General features: G+C 50.0%; 1 protein-coding gene across 2 annotated transcripts in view; it reads right to left on the minus strand.

Annotated features, from left to right (window-relative positions):
* The window catches only part of MED26 (mediator complex subunit 26), a 52,346-nt gene extending 34,280 nt beyond the window's left edge, over positions 1-18,066 (minus strand). The window contains exon 1 of one of the 2 annotated variants that reach the window (XM_059160376.1): positions 17,700-18,066. In XM_059160376.1, coding sequence (XP_059016359.1) covers positions 17,700-17,771 — 72 coding nt within the window. In that variant the 5' untranslated portion in view covers positions 17,772-18,066. Of the gene's footprint in view, positions 1-17,508; positions 17,627-17,699 lie in introns of those variants that run through there. The other variant, XM_059160379.1, reaches the window with a different exon arrangement.
* Between the last annotated feature and the right edge of the window lie 783 nt (positions 18,067-18,849).

The raw sequence follows: 18,849 nt of genomic DNA on the forward strand, positions 1-18,849 counted from the left end.
TAGGGACCGGCTGTTAAACACAGCCACTGTAAAAAATGCAATCATAGCGGCTCACAAGTTGTACTGAAAACAAAGGCAATGAAATACTCACAACTCATCTCTTCCTACTCATTTTGCCCCGCTACTACTGTCTAGGTAAATGGTGTGCTACTGAGGCATCTCTTCCCAACTCCACGTGTGGTATTGTCATGGAATGACATGGGAACCAGCCACAGTGGAAGTACTTCCACCACCAAAATTGGCAAATGCTAAAAATTAGGGCTTCATTCACTCCTGGGCCATACCCAGTCCAATGTCTGTTTTTGTAAATAAAAGGGTTTTTTCATTTTATATTTTTTTTTATCAAGATGAAACAACATAAACTTAGCTATATAAATAAAGTTTTATCAGAACACAGTTATAACAATCCATTTCTATACTGTCTATGGCTGCTTCTGTGCTATAAATAAAGGCAGAGTTGTGACAGACTCTATGGCTCAAAATATTTACCACCTGGCCCTTTACAGAAATAGTTTGCCAACCCCTGGGATTTAGATTTAAGAAAGTGATGGCGAAAATGTTAATAATGCAGATTAAATTTAAAAGTGTGTCATGCCTGTAGTCATTACATTAAGAATAACAAACGAACAAGGAAATAGCCTTCCAGTATTTGAAAACTTTTGTGTCATTCAACATTACATAAACAAAACTATCAATCGACATTCATGTCAGAACTACACTCTTAAGCTGACTACAGTTTAAAAAGTTCAGCAAAAATCAAGGAACGCAATCTGTGAAACAACTGGTACACAGAATTGACAACAAAGAGGGCTATGTATTTTATTATTTGTAAACTGTATACTACCCATCCTCTATATCAGTAAAATGTATAAACCTACACGTGTATGTGCATGCATACTTTTTTTTTCCAGAAAAGCTAGTTGCCAAACATTTACTGGCACACCACAGAGTAAATTAGAGTACATTACTTCAAAGAACCTGAAATAAAGTTCGAATGAAATGAAAATCCATTTGCATAATTACTGTATTTCAACATTACCTGCAAACGGAAAAGAGGGAAGAACTTGGATTCATTAGATATAGCAATTCTTGCCAATTATTGAATGTTTACTAAAAATTGGCTCTAAGTTTCATCACCTGCACATGCAAACAGAATTTCTCTATAGTAACTGTTAGAGTCAAGCGAAAAAAATCCAACCTAACATAATAAAAGGTTCACGGACATAGCACTCCCTCTTATAAAAGTTAACGTTAATATTATTCAGAAAGTCAAAACAAGTTAATTATTTTACACATTCCCTAACACTATATACTTCATTTCTCTTATAATCACACTGAAAAAATGTCATGCTTGAGGTTTTCCCTCCAGTCCCAGTTCAACCGCTCCCCCAGTGCACTGTGGGCACAGCGTCATTTCCTACATGTACCCTGACATGAAAGCATCTGGCGGCAGTGTGACACAGCAGGGAGGGGATGGGACTCTTTACAATGAGTGACCAGGAGAGACCTGAAGGAGTCTGATGCTCACGGACCTGGGGAGGAGGCCTGGACATGAATGAGGGACAGGGAAGTATTACACATTGAGGAGAAAGAAAGAAAGGTTCAAGTCACAGAACACCTGTAGATTATGATAATAATGAATGGGATGTCTGTTCTGAGTGCACAGGATCTTAACTGGCAGAATGATGAGATCTGATATTGCTTTGGAAGGAGAAAGAAGGAAGTTTCCCAACAGGGAGATGGTCAGGCATACACCAGAGACGGAGAAGAGACATTCTGGCGGTACAGCCACTAGGACTTAGAGATGGACCGGAAATAGTAAGGTGGCAAAAAGCAGGAAGCACAGATGACACCAGGAGTTTAACACAACCACAGCCATGGCGTCACTGACTGCGATGAATAAAACCCATGAGTCCACGCACGTCCTCTTTGTCCTGATAGCCCCGACTAGGGCAAAGCATCGCACGCTGCTGCTCTGAGCTTCCCACATGCGTGTGAGGAAGAATGCTACCCTCTCCTGCGAGCGGCAGCACACACCAGTCTGCGCCCCCTCCATATCCGATTGCTCTCAATAGCTCTTGAGTGCTCTTCAGGCTAAAGTAGTCTACTTTTATTTTCTTTTTTTCACTGTTTAATTAAAAAGACAATGGAGCACAGAAAAACAAAAACAAAAACAAAAAGTGTTCCTACTGCCCCAACGCAAGTGGTTCTCATTTTATCCAAAGCTCCAGTTTTTGTGCCTTTCCTAGTTGTGCTTGGCCAACAAAAATACTCCTTTTCTTCATCATGGCAAGACTTGTCTGTTTTTCCACAGAGCTTTCAGGACTGTTCTTCACAGCTCTATGCTACTTGACTCTGGAGATGCACGTGTTTCCTAAGCTTCTCCCATACCGTTAAATTAATGACATCAACAATCATTATTAAGTGAATATATTAACATTGTTATTAAAATTCAGCCTGTACCTGTTAATAGATTCCTAGGAGTAAAAGGACTAGATTCAAAGGACACCAACGTGGCTATGCCTCTCCCTACACAAAAACTTTCCAAAACGGTGAGGTATGAAGTAGCTCCTGGATCCTGCCAGCAGGGCGGTGTGGGATGAGGCGGGCAAGGTGGGAGACAGACTTGGAAGCAGAAAATAGCAACAGGGTAGTTTTAACTCAAGTCTTGATTTCCTGCCAATGCCTTCTTCCCACGTTTAAGGACAAGGTATACTTTCTGGTTATTAATCACATCAACATTTCTGTCCCGTGATGTCTCTAAGATCTTGGGACAGTTAATTGTAAAAACCCTCTCCAGACTGAAAGGACGTTGCTTCCTAAAGGTGATTTCACTCACAAAATCAGATTCTGATCACCCCCCTCTGCAAATGCAGTACAAAGGGATTCAGAAAAGTCCAGGCAGGTTTTCATCCTGACTGGGAGTCCCAACCAAAACCCCTCTTCCAAAGTAGTGCGCCTTTCATTCTACAAGTCTGAGATTTTATTCTACAACCTATTTCTTCCGGTTTCCCACCCCCAGGGAGCTTTCAGAAATGTGTAAAATTATGCAATGTTGTCTGGTAACTGCTCACTGCTCACACTAAAGGGAAGACGATCTTTGAGAAAGAACAGCATCTGTGAAAACCAAAGTTAAATATCTACAAACTCATCCAGGGGAATGAGTGCTCCTGTCCCCATTCCCAGAAAGGCAGGGAAGGGCTTGGACGTGCTCAGCGCCCATGATGCGCCCTTTAGTAGGGCAGGACTTGTTTGGTTCTCCCCTTATAGACAACAGCAAACTGGAGACTGACAGCAAATATCTGATGCGATTTGTCCAATGACAGAGACAGAGACAGAGCAGTAGAGATTTGAACCCACGCCTCACTCCAAAACCCTTGCACATTAAATACTTTTCTTTCTTTTATTCATTGTCCTCCCATCTGTCCATCTCTGTCCATCTGGGAGGCTCAAAGGATTTCTATTTGATTGTTAACTGCATTCATCAATCCAGACTTAAGAAAGTAGGCTTTCTTCCCCATAAGACAAGACCTCACAAGTGGAGCAGATATGGCTCAGAGGCTCTAGAGACACTGGAATAACCAGAGCTGTCTGGCTGGGGAGGGGTTAAGACGAGTGGGTGGCAAGGAAAGGACAAGAGCCCCATTCTGCACCCCTCTGCCAACCTAGGTGCAACCCCCTCCCCTATTTCCCATGTGGAAAAAAACAACACAGTCCCAGGACCTTACCCAAAGCACAAGTAATCTGAGGCCCCAGAAGTGTGCTGTCCAATTCAGGTGGTCATTAAAATTAAATAGAATTTAGAAGTCAGTTCCTTGATCTTAACCAGCCACCTGTTAGTCACCACCCATGCATGGCTCAGAGCTACCACATGGGACAGCACAGACAGAGACCATCTCCATCAGCGAGCAGTTCTCTGGAAGGAAAGACCTCTGCAGGGATTCTCACACCCTTCTCTCTGCAGGCTCTCCGTGTTGTCTCGTGGTGAAAGCTAGCACTCCAAGGTCACTTACGCAGTGGCCAGGTGACTGGCTACGTCACCTGGCTTAGCCTTCCACTCCTCTATGAAATGGGATAATACCTAGCAGAGAGTGAGGGCACCTTAAGAGCTGCTGCTTTGGTTCTCCTATATCTATTAAGGCCGAAGATTAAAAAATAACCTTATGAACTCCATCTGCAGGCCTGTGGTCACTGATAGGATTATTCCCCCTTCTGTGCATGGCCTCCAGCAAGGACAACCTCCCTCCCTCTTTTGTTCACCTATCACACAGATAGTACTCATTCCTTCATGGTCACCTTGGTGACAACAGAAGCTGGGCACCATACCAGGCACTGACATGCTCAGCCTCTTAGGACACCACCACCAGGTAATGGCTCCAACAGCCCCGAGCCACAAATAGAGAAACTGAGCCTCAGAAACAGGAAGTGATCTGCCCCAAGTCCAGACAGACAAAAGCAGGAGAAGGACCTGAAGGTGCTGCTCTCACAACGAAGCCCCTACAAGGGAAGTCATCCTGGGCGGGGCCTCACCCAACGAGAGGGAGGAGGCTAGTGCCCTCCTGCGGGCTGGACCTGAAGGGCTCACAACCCATAGAAGGGGCTGGACCAGTACAGCAACACCTAGGGCGCCCTCCCCCTTCCCCCGGTCCTGCCACTTGCCTCCAGAATCCCCACACTCCCCAGAACTATGGGACACACAGAGGACAGGCTCGGTACCTGAGTGCTAACTATGCCACTAGGGTTCCCAGAGAACCCACGTACACAGGAGGACACCAGGAGTGAGATCTAAAGAAGGCCAAGAAGTCTAAAGAAGGCCAAGAAGTCCTAACAGGAATGAAGAGTCTTCCAGGGAACCAGCCACCCCAACCCCAATAATCATGAGCTGAGCAGCTGTCTTGTCGAGGCCCACCAAACCTAAACTCTTACCCTCAACCCTCCCCAAACAGGCACTGCTTGCGCTCATCTGTAGTTTGAAACCAGAGATGAACCCACTCTGTTTCATAAACTGGCCACTGACCTTAACAGAATGAAGAGGCTCACTATGCACTAGCAGAAGAACCAAGGTTGCTGGGGTGGGGGTGGGGGTGGGGGTGTGTGTAATACAGTCATGTCAGACAGGTTAAAAGTATGGGGATGATCAGACCAGGGCACCAGAACAGCCAGAATACAGGGCTCCTGTATAGCTGCCACTGGCCTTGCTGAGGGAGGCACCCTGAGCCCAGAGCCCAGAGAGGCAGGTAGGAAGTGAAGAGGGAGGGGGTAAAAGAGGAAGGGTGGACCATGCAGGTGTGGGTACACTAGCAGGTCAGGAGCTGACGGATGTGCACCGGAGCACAGCTGGAGCAGAGGAGAAGCGAAGACACCTGAGCCAGAGACCGGAGCATAAGGTGCTTGGCTGATTCTGTCTGGATTCTCTCTAGACTTGATTACAAGTAACAGAAAAGTCAGCTTTCAAAAGGACCTCATCACCCAGAAAAGAAGCCACTGGCTCACACAACTGAAAAATTCAGGCAGGGCTCACCTTGGGCTGGTCAGGCCATGATGTCTTAATCCTCCCTCAACTCTCTGGCCTGGTGTCACTCCTGGGCAGGTCGTCCCCAAGTGGGAGACCCTAGCAGCAACCCGCTCATATCCTCTCCCATTCATGTCTCCCCCCCAATTCACCCCAGCAAAGTGCTAAAACATTCACAGGCTCTGAATGGGTCACAGGCCCATCCTCAAACCAACCACTGGCCAGGAAGATACAGCCCCGTGATTGGCTAGTTCCCAGTCATGAATCATCCAATCGGCATTGACCCGAGGGTAAGGACAGGAACTGGCAGCTTGGGGGTGGGGGGAGGGTGGGAGCTGCCCACTCCCAGGCCTGGGAACTGTGAGCTGCCATGTATGTCGATAACCGGGGCACATCAGGATTGGGACCACATCCCATTCTCATGAGCCTTCTGAAGCTGCGTATGTACATCCTCCTGAGAAAATGAAGGCTGAAAACCGGACCTCATCCAAGGCTGCAAGGTGAATAGCAGAATCAAGATTCCAGCTCGGTCATGTCTAATGACAAAGCCTCAGTTTTCCACCCAGAGAAAGACGGTCTTCTCCACCATATGCTACCTGAAGAACTCAGCCTTTATTCAGTCAGCCACACAGCCCCGAGAGAGAGGATGTGATGTCGGTTTTGGGACATTCACTCTTCAGCTGGTGTGGAGAGGAGAGCAGGAGGCAGACCTCCCTGGAGATCCCATATTGCAGGAAAGGAGCTGCCACAGGAGGGGGACCCCAGGACAGCTCTGAGGTCGCCTGCAGAGTGGTGGCACTGCCAACCACCACAGCACAGCATACCAAGGGCAAGAGGAAAGAAGGCGCCTCCCTTCTAGAATGGACTGCTTGCACATCCAGGACAACTGTCAGCTGCAGAGAGGGGATTCAGGTGCCCCTGGAAGCTGTGGCTCTAAGTGTATCTGGGAAAAGCCTTAGAAGCAGACAGGGCCTTGGCAGTGCTAGGCAAAGCCAACGCACTTGGGGATAAGGAGGCAGTGTGGGCAGAGAGTTTGGAGAGAATGGAATGGCTACCACAGCGAGGTGCAAGGGGAATAGGGGACGATGGGCACCAATCTGTGTCAGACATCAGACATCAGGCCTCATTCACTCCTGCAGAGGTGCACTCAGCACCAACGCTATAGCAGGGAACTGGAGACAGCACGATGACCCAGGAAGACAGCCTGGAGGGACAAACACAAGCACACTCTTGTGCCCAGGGTCAGCTCATCTCACAAAGCAAATGATGCCACTTCCTATTTCCCAACTTGGGGAAGCCCACCCCCACCATGTTCACTGCAATCCTAACCGGAGTGTCATCACCAGGGTGACAAGCAGGTGCCCACTCCCCTCTAAGTGGAGCTGACAGGCAATCCACCAGAAACCCTAAGGCAGCACCACCCCCACCCCAGACCAGTGTCCTTACCATTTCTGTCCTGCCATAGGGGAGAATGACGCAGGCTGGGGGCCCCTACTGTTTTTGTCCGAAGCACAGGCCCTGCTTCTACATGCTCCTCCCTGACTTCCTGTGGACACTACCATTTTCTTTCTTTCTTTTTTTTAAGATTTTATTTATTTACTTGACAGAGATCACAAGTAGGCAGAAAAGCAGGCGGGGGTGGAGGGGAAGCAAGTCCCTCCCACCCCAAGTAGAGAGCCCGATGCGGGACTCAATCCCAGGACCCCGGGACCATGACCCAAATGGAAAGCAGAGGCTTTAACCCACTGAGCCACCCACCAGGCGCCCCAACACTACCATTTTCTTATAAGGGCTCCTTCACCCCCATGCAAAACCAGAGTTATTCTGCACTTTTCAAACTGGAAACAAGAGAGTGAATCCCCTCTTCTTCAATGGCCTACCTGTCAAGAGGTCACACTTGACCTGCTGCATTTCCCACCACATAGAAGATGTCTGTACATAAGAAAGACAGACAGACACACATGCCCCATTCTGATTCAGTGATGGGGTGAGAGAAGTTACAAGCAAAGGCAGGACAAGCTCACACAACACCTGGAAAGGTGCTATTTCTGCCCTTTGGCAAGAAGTTAAGTTCCTGCATTCAGTGGCAGCACTGCCTTGTCACCAACCTTCAAACTGAATTGTAAATGCTTGAGAAGCTCCTCTAAAATAGAAGTGAAAGTGAAATACCCATTCGCAAACCTTTCCTCCTTTGAGCATGCCTAAAACCTAACATGTGGCCCACTTCTACTGCTGCTAGGCTACCAGCATCCAGCAAGGGGGGTGCAGACATCATCAACTTCAGGAGCTTGCTGAGAGCCACCCCTACCCCAACACACAAAGAGAATGAAAAATGGAGAAGGCTGTGAAAGATCATCTGACCCCACCCTTCTCAGTTAACCTAAGGGGAAGAAAAGCCAGGCCCGGAAGTGCAGGTACCAGTTTCCGGTTACCCAGGCTAACCAAGGGCAAGAGGAAATGGGCAGGATGATCAGCTTTCAACAGACCATCCAGTGTCCATCCATGCCTCTGAGCCAAGGGGAAAGAAGTCCGGAGAACTCAGCTCTCACCTAGTCAAAGGGATTGCTTTACGGGGACAGGAGGCCTGTGTGAGTCTGGGCCTCTGGGACTGCACCACCTCCCCCTGGCTGCGCTGGACGCAGCACCAGGAGAAATGATGGGGACAGGGGAATAAGCAGCACTGTGGCAGGCTCTCCTAGACTTCCAAAGTACTCCTCAGCCTAGCATAGGGTCAGAAGCTGCACCCCAGCATAGGCACTAACACAAGGTAACAGCAAAGTACCCAAGTGTGACTACAGGCAACTCAGAGTTTGCAGGTTCAACCAGGAGTGGGTACTCAGAACCTCGTGCTGTGACCTCATAATATCCAAATCACTCCTTCACTTACTTCAGACCTTACATTTCAGTGACTCACATTTCTGTGCCTGGACCCAAGTCTCCCAGGCCAGTACCACGGCCAACTATTTGATGGTATTATCACATCAAAGAGACGATTGGGGTGCCTGGGTGGCTAGTGGGTCAAGCCTCTGCCTTCAGCTCAGGTCGTGATTCCAGGGTCCTGGGATCGAGCCCCGCATCCGGCTCTCTGCTCAGCAGGGAGCCTGCTTCCTCCTCTCTCTCTGCCTGCCTCTCTGCCTACTTGGGATCTCTGTACGTCAAATAAATAAATAAAAATCTTTAAAAAAAAAAAAAAAGAGAGAGAGAGAGAGAGATGATTAAACTGCATGCATTCAGGGAACATTGTCAGCCTGTTTCCCACCCCTTAATCCCTCCCACCAACAGGACCCTGATGCTTCCTGGAGGCCTCCCCTCTATTCTGGGATGGTCTGGATGAAGTAACACCATGCCCAGAGTTAGGGGTGCACCAATTAACACTAATTCCATCAAAGCCCAGAAAAAGCATCAACGAAATGTCTGCTGAAACTTCTGGGAAAGCATCACCTTCTCTTCCTTCTTCTGGATGATGGTCAAAGAAGGTGAAACCCCAACTGGGGGAGCTGGGAAGAAGACACCCCACTGTGTGAAGGAAACATGACAAAAGAGATAGAGCGAAACCAGGTCCTCACCTGAGAACAGACTCACTTCCGAGCCTCTGAGCGGCACAAGGCAACCAGCGCTTCTGCACTTACGTTCCTGTCACGAGCACAGCGCGACCCTCCCCAGGGGCGGCTTGGCCAAAAGAAGTAGTAAAAGCAGAAGACGAGTGCTCTGCTGGCATCTATCCAGCTGAACACTTGAAGGAAATAATGTGAAACAACTGGAGGAAAGAGGGCAAACTGTTCCTATTTTATAACCTACACATCAGTGTTGCTCCTCCACAGACAGCACTAAAAGGCCGGCTTGCCAACCGCGCGCATGGCACAGCTGCAAGATGCACAGGGTAAATAAAGTTGGAAAGTGTCTACCTGAAGTGGTTTCCAAAAGGGCTGGCCTTAAGAGGAGGGCAGTTAGCTACCCTGGGGATCACCTGGAGAAACAGAACATGGCCACAGTCCCCATACCTGGAGAAACAGAACGTGGCCACAGTCCCCATACCCCAACCTGAGCTGGCCCAGGGTCCTCATCGCAAGAGGGGTCAAGAGAGCTAATGGAACGGAAGAGGGCGTGGGGGGGACAAGAAGAACCCAGACGCCATCTGTGCAAGAAGAGCTACAGCCAGCTTGGCCAGAACCAAGTGTGACCAGAGGTGTGGGTAGGGGATGGAGCCGAAGTTATGTATAAGTATGGGCAGGGCACTGGGGCTACTAGAGCCTGGGAGAGGGCTGCGCTCTCGGTGTGAGCCATGGTCACATACACGTGAGTCTTCCATGAGAGGACCACAGAACCACCCTCTACCACCACCACCGCCACAGAGTCAAGGCCAGCCACAGCCAGCCACCTATGAAATCATTCTGCTCACTGTGGACAGGTGATCATGATCTCCACAGCAGTCAAGCTGACCCATCACAGGGTACGACCTGGAAGAAGCATCACCCACTTCCTGGCCCCGATGAAACCCAGGGAAGGGGGTGTCCAGAAAGGGTCTGGTTTGTCATGAGACTTTTTAAAAGAGTCCCAAGGTAGCAGTTGAACAGGATCTCCAGGGTCCACAGACAGGCAGGAATTGAAGATTAACAGTCATCTTTTCTGTCAGAGGTGAAAAATGCCAGCCAAGAGACAGGAAGGAAAAAAACGCCTCATACCTTTTCCTCAGCCAGTTCAAGAGACAGCACAAAGCATTTCAGGTACAACTTTTCTCCCAGCCTGACATAAAAACATACCATAGACAAATCCAGCATGAGGATCCACACTCGGGTAGGAAAGTGGAATGCCTACCTTGTACCGACTATGCTCTCTCAGGTGCCAGAGGCGACGGCAGCAGGTGGGTGAGGCCTGGTGGGGGGTAGGGAGAGAAGGATTCCCAACTCCAGTGTGATCCCTTCTAGCTGTGTGTCTACTGGGCCTCAGTCTATGCACCAGTAGTACCTCCCTCCCTGTGCTGCTATACAGAGTGAATGTTTTCAATTCGTGAAAAGTGCTGGAAAGTACTGTCCCCTAGTACCTGCTCGGTAAGTCTTGCTCCCAAGACCAGCCCTTCTCACAGGAAGATCAACAAGCTTCTAAGCACCAGCTCACTATGGAAGTCATAGAAACATGGGGATTATCTCAGGCTCCACTACCAAGGAGCCTGCAATCCCAGGAAAACATAATCAACAAGACCTATTATCAGCAGGAATGTAGGGTTTTTAAGTTATGTAGAGTGCCCGAGGGCAACTGTCTGGGATGAAAGCGGGAATGTTTTCTGGAAAAGGAGAGCGGAAGGAATGACAGAAGGCCACACATGTGAGCCACCGAGGGTCCCATCCCAGGTGCCACGCACAAGAAAGGTTGGCTTACAGATTTAAGTAGATGCTGCTCTGATGATAAGACACAACTTCACTTCAAAGCATGACTAGATTAAGAGTAGCTTCTTTCCTTGAATTTTCTCATAAAGCAGCTATTGGAAATACATCTGCCATTATGTGGAAACTGCGTATTTCTGATCATAGGAATGGATCCTGACAGGCAAAAAGGTAGGAGCCACGAGGCTAGAAGATATCAAAGGGAGAAAGGTTGTGGGAACTGCGAAGGAAATAGAAACACGAAAACTTAACATTTAAAAACACTTTGTATTTACGAGGTTAAACCTCAGAAGACACAGCAGTCCAAATTCCCTGCTGGGCACGGCTTAAGTGGGAGGCAGGAGATTGTCATTAAACCCACCACCTCTGAGCCAGGTATAGGCCCATAGGGTCCTCTGCAACACCGGAGAGGTCACTAATCTCTACCCTCCCCTAAAATGAAGACAGAGCATCTACGTGTAGGACTAGCTCAGAGAGCAAACCAGGAAGCAAGGTGTTCCACGCGGTACCTGGCACGCAGCAGGTACTCTGCAGGCTGCGGCTGTCCACTCTACAGCCTCCAGTGGATGGACAAGGGAAACCTCACTGCAGTCCCAGGAGTGTTCAAAGGCTTTCAGCCCCACCTGCCTGGCAGTGGCACATACCTGATGTGACCCTTCTCCTTTTTTAGTGGCCTCTCACACAATCACAGAACATAATCTCCAGGAACTCTTGGGTAGAAGTCTGGGGGTCCAGATGGAAGGCCCAGGCATGTCTGCACAGCCACCTGGCACAGTGGTTCCGGACTGTCGCAAGCCAGCTCTGACAATAATCAAGGGTCCCCCAAGGGCAGCTGGGCCTGTCTCCCAGGACCTCCTGCCTTCCTCTTCTAGGTTTGCCTCAGAAAGCCAGACAAAGCAAACCAAACCCCAAGGTACAACAGCTCTTCAAATACTTGAAGGCAGACCCCAGGCCCTTCACAGAGCCTGACACTTGCCCCTTTCCCATTCCACTGCTGAGAAGGCAAATTGTTGAGGATCTGCCAGCCATCCCTCCAAATTCTGTTTCCCTCAGGTCAGAGACAAACCAAGAATAGACTTCCTGTATCTGACTCTAAAAGTTTTCATTCTGAAAACTCAAATTATGATGTGTTCTAGAAGTCATTTCATACTCTTCAAAACTCTGAACTACCTCTGAATAAGACACACGAAGAACTGTCCCATTTGGACTGAAGAGCTGTAGCCCTCTAAGACCACCTCTGCACCCCCCCAAGTCCCACCTCACCTCAGACTGCCCATGTGCACATTCTCTTCCTGTTCCAGGTCCCTCTGGGTCAGGGGCTGGGCATCTCCAGGTTCAACCCCCCCACACCCAATAGCATAAGCAATTGCTAGAAATGTTTATTCAACTGCTGCCACCTTTTTCAGTTTTACCGTATTTCTCTATAAACAGTGTGTACCAGTTGGTGACTAAGATGTTAGTGTACGGCCTCCCCAGACCTAGAATTTGGAGACGACTTTTAAGCATCACATGCAGAATACTGGTATGTCTTCCTCCCGCAGGAAATTCCCTCCAGTTCACGGACTTACCGCGTCGATGCTTGCTCAGTTCTACATGTGTGCCCTGACAGTCAACAGGAGGAGCTTCAGATGGGGGCTCCAAGTGGCCAGGCTGAAAATGCACGGCCTATGCAGTCACTCACCAAGCCACAAAGTCAGTCACCCATTCCAACAGCCAGCTGAGGGGTCCCAAAGGGACCAAACAGACTCAAGACAGCACAGGGCAGGGGGCGAGGGTGGGGGAAGGTACAACTTCTACAAACAGAGACAAAACCACAGCTTCAAGAAGACAATTCAGAGTGGGGGCTGGGCAGAGACCTGCCCATAGAACTGCCCATCCCTAGGAACTGAACCGAGTTCTGGTTCTGGCTAAACTGGAGCTCTGAGAAGATGCTTATACAGACACCAAAACTGAGGCACCTCTCCTTCACCTAACCCCAAGGCTTGCACCCTTTTAGGTGCACGTCCTGCCACACACGGCAACATCCTGAGCCCAGGAGCCCAGGTGACCATGGAGCCTTTTCACATCTGTATCAAGACAAAGGCCCCTTCCCACAAGCTGATCTTGGGACAGTCCTCCAGGCCTCTGTGACTTCCAGCCAGGACAACATACTCTGATGACAACTAAAGTCACTTCTGAGGACCACCAGGAGACCTCTGCGGAGACAGACTGTAAAATCCAACTTCTTCTGAGGGACAGAGTGAGTCAGAACAAGGACTTACACCTGCTTCACAAGTCACACTTGTTACTTGCCTGTCCCAAAGTCATAAAATGCCACACTGCTCTCTTCAGACACCCTGGCCACATATAAAGAGCAAAGACAGAAATGTCATTGCACCTGGGCAACCAGAATGATGAGACAGCACCAACACATTTAGCTTTTATACCCCTACCGTGTTGGGGAGAATCAGAACCTACAGCCTTCCCTTTTACAATTTTTAGCAATCCTCCTTTCAGCAGGATCAACAGTGTTTCAAGTTAACATAAGTGCTATAACCTTGAAGCAAAAAACAAAACTGGCATGCAAGACTTATGAAAAGTTCCATTATCAGCTGGCAGTTGACACACCACGGTATGCTCTGGCCCAGGATTCCGTCCCTGCCAGAAACCTTTAGATGTTTCCAAAACAGGCTAATATCATCAACCTGTTAGATCTATCACAGGTAAATCTAAACCAATTTGTAATCTCATATAAACTTACATGGGACAGAAAAGGCTCCCCACATCTTTTTTTGCCAGCTCAAGAACAATACCCTCTCGGGCCTCTTCAGAAGTCATCTCTTCACCTTTGAGAGCAGTGTGGTGACATTAAGAATTAGAAACACTGTCAGTTAAACTATGGGTAAGTCCCCAACTTTAGGGCAGTCACCTCAAATGAAGTCAACAGAAACAAAAGCAGCTTGTCCTCTCCTGGTCACAGGAGGCCCCCACTAAACAGCACTGACTGTCACCATGCCATTGGCTTCCGCACCTGCAGGAAGGGGAGACCGGCTGCTCCCTCCACCTCCCTTACAGGGAAGCCGCAGGGAAGCAGAAGACCCTGTGGAAGTGCTGCAAAATCATATACAGTATGTATCTCTATGCCGAGTTCTGTTAGAATTTTGCTATTTTAAGAAGTTCACAGAATGCACCTTGCATTAAAAGAAAAAACTTTTAAAACAATTCATGTTAGAACATGCACCCTGGTTCACATTCTGGAAAGTTTTATGGGTGCATATACCAGTTCCCAGTCCCACTTTATAGACAAGGACCCTGCAGCCCAAAGAAGCTAGGTAACATCTTAAATCTTCAAATGCCCAGGTAGGAAAATTATCATTCCTTGTGTATCTCTCCGTAGAGGCCTCTTGGTCTATGACCACCTCCCACTGGCACCTGATGTCTTCGTAACTGTGAGAAAGAATGTAGTTTTTGAAGTTTCCTGCTGGAGATCCTGACCACTGGGAGGCCTTTCTTTACACAGACATCTTCCGCAAGTTCAAGTCCCTTCTTCCCCCTCAGTGCCTTCTCTGGCCTCTCTCTGGTCTGATTACAGAGATGCTCACCTGCTCTGAGCAAGGCCTGCCTTGTGCCATTATTCAACTCGTTATGAGGATGCAGTACCCACGCCACCGTCTGTCAGACCTATTCTCAGATGCCAGACTAACATCTGTATTCTTCACAGTTCTAGAGAGTTCTGAATTAGAATACTCCAAGACTGAACTTCAGCACCTATTAAAGTCACACGGGCTTCCTAGGCCAAAGGAAGATTCTAGGGTTCCATCATTTTAACCAGCACTTAGCACTCTAAAGCACCTAGCGCTTCTGCTCTAGAGTAAGAACAAACAAACCATGTTCCTGAAGCCCACATTCTGGTCAGGAAGACAACCCGAACTTTCATGAAATAGTGTGTCCAATAGAGATGAAAATCTAATCACCTGCTGAGGAAGACTGTGCTTGGGTGGACAGACTCCAACTTCTGAGCAGCAGGAAGACAAGGCCCTCAACTCTATCCACCAAGATTAAGCTGGGACAAAGGCACACACTGCGCTTCAGGGATTTCTAACACCTTGGTGGACACACGCCACAAGGAGAGTAAGGCTTAGATTGTTCTGAAAAAACTATTCGCTGCTTTTTAAAAAAGAGTGTAGAGGATTTACTTTATTACTGAGCTGGCAGAAATTATTAACTCAGAGCCTGTTGAAATTCAAATACCCTAGAGGCTAGAATTGTGAACAGAGACAACTTTCCTTTCAAGAACTCCTCTGTCAAGGAGATGGTCAATTTGTTACTTCACTAACTTCTCAGATACTTGTGGATATTAGGTCAGTTGCCTGACATTGATTTTTCAAGCAAAAGCTAAGTTTATTAACCATAATTGCATGCCCATAAAGGTAAGCATTACATGACACAATTCTCTGTCGCTTCTCTCAGAAGAGGTTTAATTTTAGTGTTGGCTCTTCAACACTGTCCCCATTTTTTTTTTCATGAGCATCTTAAATATGTGTCAACTAACTATCCCAAAGTGGAGTTCATAATTGGGCAAAGTAGAGAAAACCAGCTGTGCACCAGCAATGCCTTCTTGGAGCTACCTTGCTCTCCCATGAGTCCAGGCCAATCCAGAGAACCTGCAGAATTAGGGCTGCACCATCTCTGCCGGTAGCCTATTCTGCCATGGCTCCAGTTTCTGTATGTGGTTTGCTCCAAGCCAGGCTCCTGTCAAAACGTTCTAACAATGCTCACGGATGGTCACTGGCAATGGCGGCATTTAAAGGAGGCACTTTTTTCATCCCTCATCTCAGAGACAGTTTCCCAATTCCATCCACCACACTTATATCAGAACTCCATGCACCCCCATTAGTGATGGAGTTCCTCAAAACAAACCATAAGAAATGTGAAGCCCAACCCATGGAAACCACCATGGGCTTCTACGAATGCAAAATATCTGCATACACTAAAACACAAAAACCTGAGATTTGTTTCCTTCTCCCTCTTCTGGCTAACCCCTCTCCCTCCTCTCCCTCCTCCCCCACCAGGAACCCTTTAGATTACAGCCTTACACAACACTGGAACCCCTGAGGTCACTGCTCCACCTAATCTACAACATCGTTACTGCCTGTCAAAGTGCCTCCTGATCCCAAAGCTCTCCTAGGTGGCATTAAGGATCAGTGCTAATAACTCAGCAACCTCTCAGATTCTCCCAAAGGCAAACAAGCACGTAGAATTCAAGAAATTATACTCTGGACAAAAGATGCGAAAGTCACCAGGTTCCATTTCTCACATCACTTGCTTTATCCTCTAACATTTCAATCTTCGGAACCACAGCAGCACCAGTTACTGCAAAAAATTCTGGAAGGTTTTATATAGCTTGTGCCTACTCCACCCCCAAAGTCATAACAAAAATGTATACAACATTTGTCAAAAACAATTACCATCAAGTTAATCTTAATGGGGCCTCAAGACTAGGGATAAGAGGATTACTTATGATACAAAAATCAGTGTTACAAAGACCATAACTCCTGAATTTCTACCAAAATTGTACAAGCCAATGTGAATTACTCCAAAAACACCAAGTTTAAAGCTTAGTGCTAAAAGTAATTAATTAGTCAAACTCACATATGGGAAAACAAAAACCCTACAGTGAGAGAAACCTGAGTTACCTGGCCCAAGACAGTTTTTCTTCGGTCCCCAACATATTAAAAAGTGATCTCAATGGCCACTTCCTGGTCTCCCAGCAAATGCAGGGGCTCACTTCATACCTGGATGCCACAACATCTTCCTATTGCTCAACCTGCTCCTGCCACAGAGGAAAATGACCCCTACTGCCAACAATCCCTTGGAGAAAATATGAGAACACTGTGAGTCTTCCCCTACACACACGAAGGGGGGCAGAGGAGATCCCTCTGCAAACAGTAGCCTCGGTGGAAGGCCATCTGAGAAAGCAACACTCTGGGGTTAACCCTGACCATCTAGGTGACAAACCACCAAGCTGGGACCCTCGGGCAGGGGAAGGGATAGCCAAAGGAGAGCTCTTGAAGAAACTGGAGACAAAATAATCACCTCTAATTCACACCAAAAAGCGGGGCTCTGGCTTGATTAGAGACGCAATGGGCATTTAGGGCCAAAAAGGTAATAGCCCACCCTTCCCAAGATCATCTACGGTCAGCAGCGATCCCAAGAGGGATCCAGCAAAGGCATGTCCACTCGCAGAACCAAGGAGGGGGACTCTCCACGCGTCCTGGGCACCTGGCTAAGGGCAAAGTAACCTGGGGGGGTTCCCTCTGAAACCGGAAAGGTGCTTCCAGCCGGGAGAAGAGGGGAGGAGAACTTCCCTGATCACCCAGAAGGCCAAGACACAGGCGGCACAGGCTCCCGAGTCATACCCCGGACACCAGTTGCTCCACAGCCTTTCTCCCTCCCCTCCCCCACGCCAGGAGGACTTCCAGGGGGTCGCGAGTCCCCGGGGAAGAGCAAAGCGGGTGAGCTCCGTCAGAAGCAACAAGGGTCGTAGAGCTGGAGCGAGAAAGAAGGGAAAGCTCTGGCCTCAGCTCCCGTCTGCTCCCTCCGCCCAGGCCGCACGGAAGCCTCGGCCTCACGTACCGAGCGCCGCCAGAGTGCCCGACCTGCCCCCGGCTCGGGCCCGTGCGGCGAGAGACCGAGATGGCAGCGGCCCTCGGTGGTAGGTGGGCGTCAGGCGGGTACCCTGAAGCCCGGCGGGCGAGGGACACTGGGGAGGGGGAGGGTCCCGGGCCCACGCGGCCTCCGTCCCGGCCCGCGCAGCGGGTACTTACGTTGCTCTGGGGGTCGATGGCCTGCAGCAGCCGGTCCCTGATCTGCTGCGGAGACGCCGGAGCCGCTGTCATTGCCTGGGCGAGGCGGGGGGGAGCGGCCGGGCCAGCGGGCGGGCGGGCTGAGGCGGGGGACGGGGGTCACTCACTCGCCGGCCTCCGGGAGCGGAGCCTCATGTTCCCCGCGGCGCCGGGGGAGGAGGGGGCGCGCGGGGTGGCGGAGAGGGGAGCCGGGGCTCGGGCCCGGGGCGCCACCGCCACCAGAGGAGGAGGAGGAGCCACCGGAGCCGCCGCCGCTGCTGCCGCCGCCTCGAGAACCAAACTCCAGTGAGCTGCCCCCGCGCGGAGCACTCTGGGTAACCCGCGCCGCACGCAGCGTCGGCGCCACGCTGAGGAGGTTGGGAGATGGGGCGGGCGGAGACGCCGGGCCTGGGCGGGGCCGCGCGCGAGCCCCGCCCTGTAGCTCCCACGCATGCGCGCGCAGGCGCGCTGGTCCGTCACCACGCTCCGCCCACCACCCGGCGGAGGGAGCCGTTGGGAGGCGGTTGGGCGGGGCAACGGCCGCTGCTACGAGTCCCCGCCCTCGGCTGGGCCATGGGGAACTGAGGTTTCCGACGGAAACGCGCGGTGCGCGCCGAGTCCTTGAACCTGGGCGCTCCAGGAGGCCGCCTCTGTGGGGGGAGTTGGGGGAGGAGCGGCGGAAGGACTCCTCATTGAGGAGGAAAGCCTTCCCCGTACGGACGGAGGTGACGGGAATCGCGGGCGGGAGAAGCTGCTAAGTTTTCCGAGCCGAGGGTTCTCAGCTCCTTGATCGCTGTTCCTGGGGGCGAGGGAGACAAGACCGCCCTGTGATAATGTGTGCGGAAGGGTCACCTCAGGAGCGCCGAAGACCGCCCCACCCTTCCAGATGGAGTGGGTGCAGGCGGGGGGTCTGCAGCGCTTCGCGTGCTGGGATCACGAAAACATGACTGCAAAGCGCCTCTCGGGGGAGCCGTCACGCCAGCTAGGAAAGCCCCAAAGCCAGCCCTGTGAGCCCACCGACCCCAGGGTTGCAAACCTGTGTCAACGCCAAGGTTTCTCATCTTGGGCACCAATGACATTTGGAGCTGGATCACTGTTGCAGGGGCAGTCTTGAGCATTTGGGGATATTCAG

The sequence above is a fragment of the Mustela lutreola genome, chromosome 2 (assembly GCF_030435805.1).
Source record: "Mustela lutreola isolate mMusLut2 chromosome 2, mMusLut2.pri, whole genome shotgun sequence".
Classification (NCBI taxonomy): domain Eukaryota; kingdom Metazoa; phylum Chordata; class Mammalia; order Carnivora; family Mustelidae; genus Mustela; species Mustela lutreola.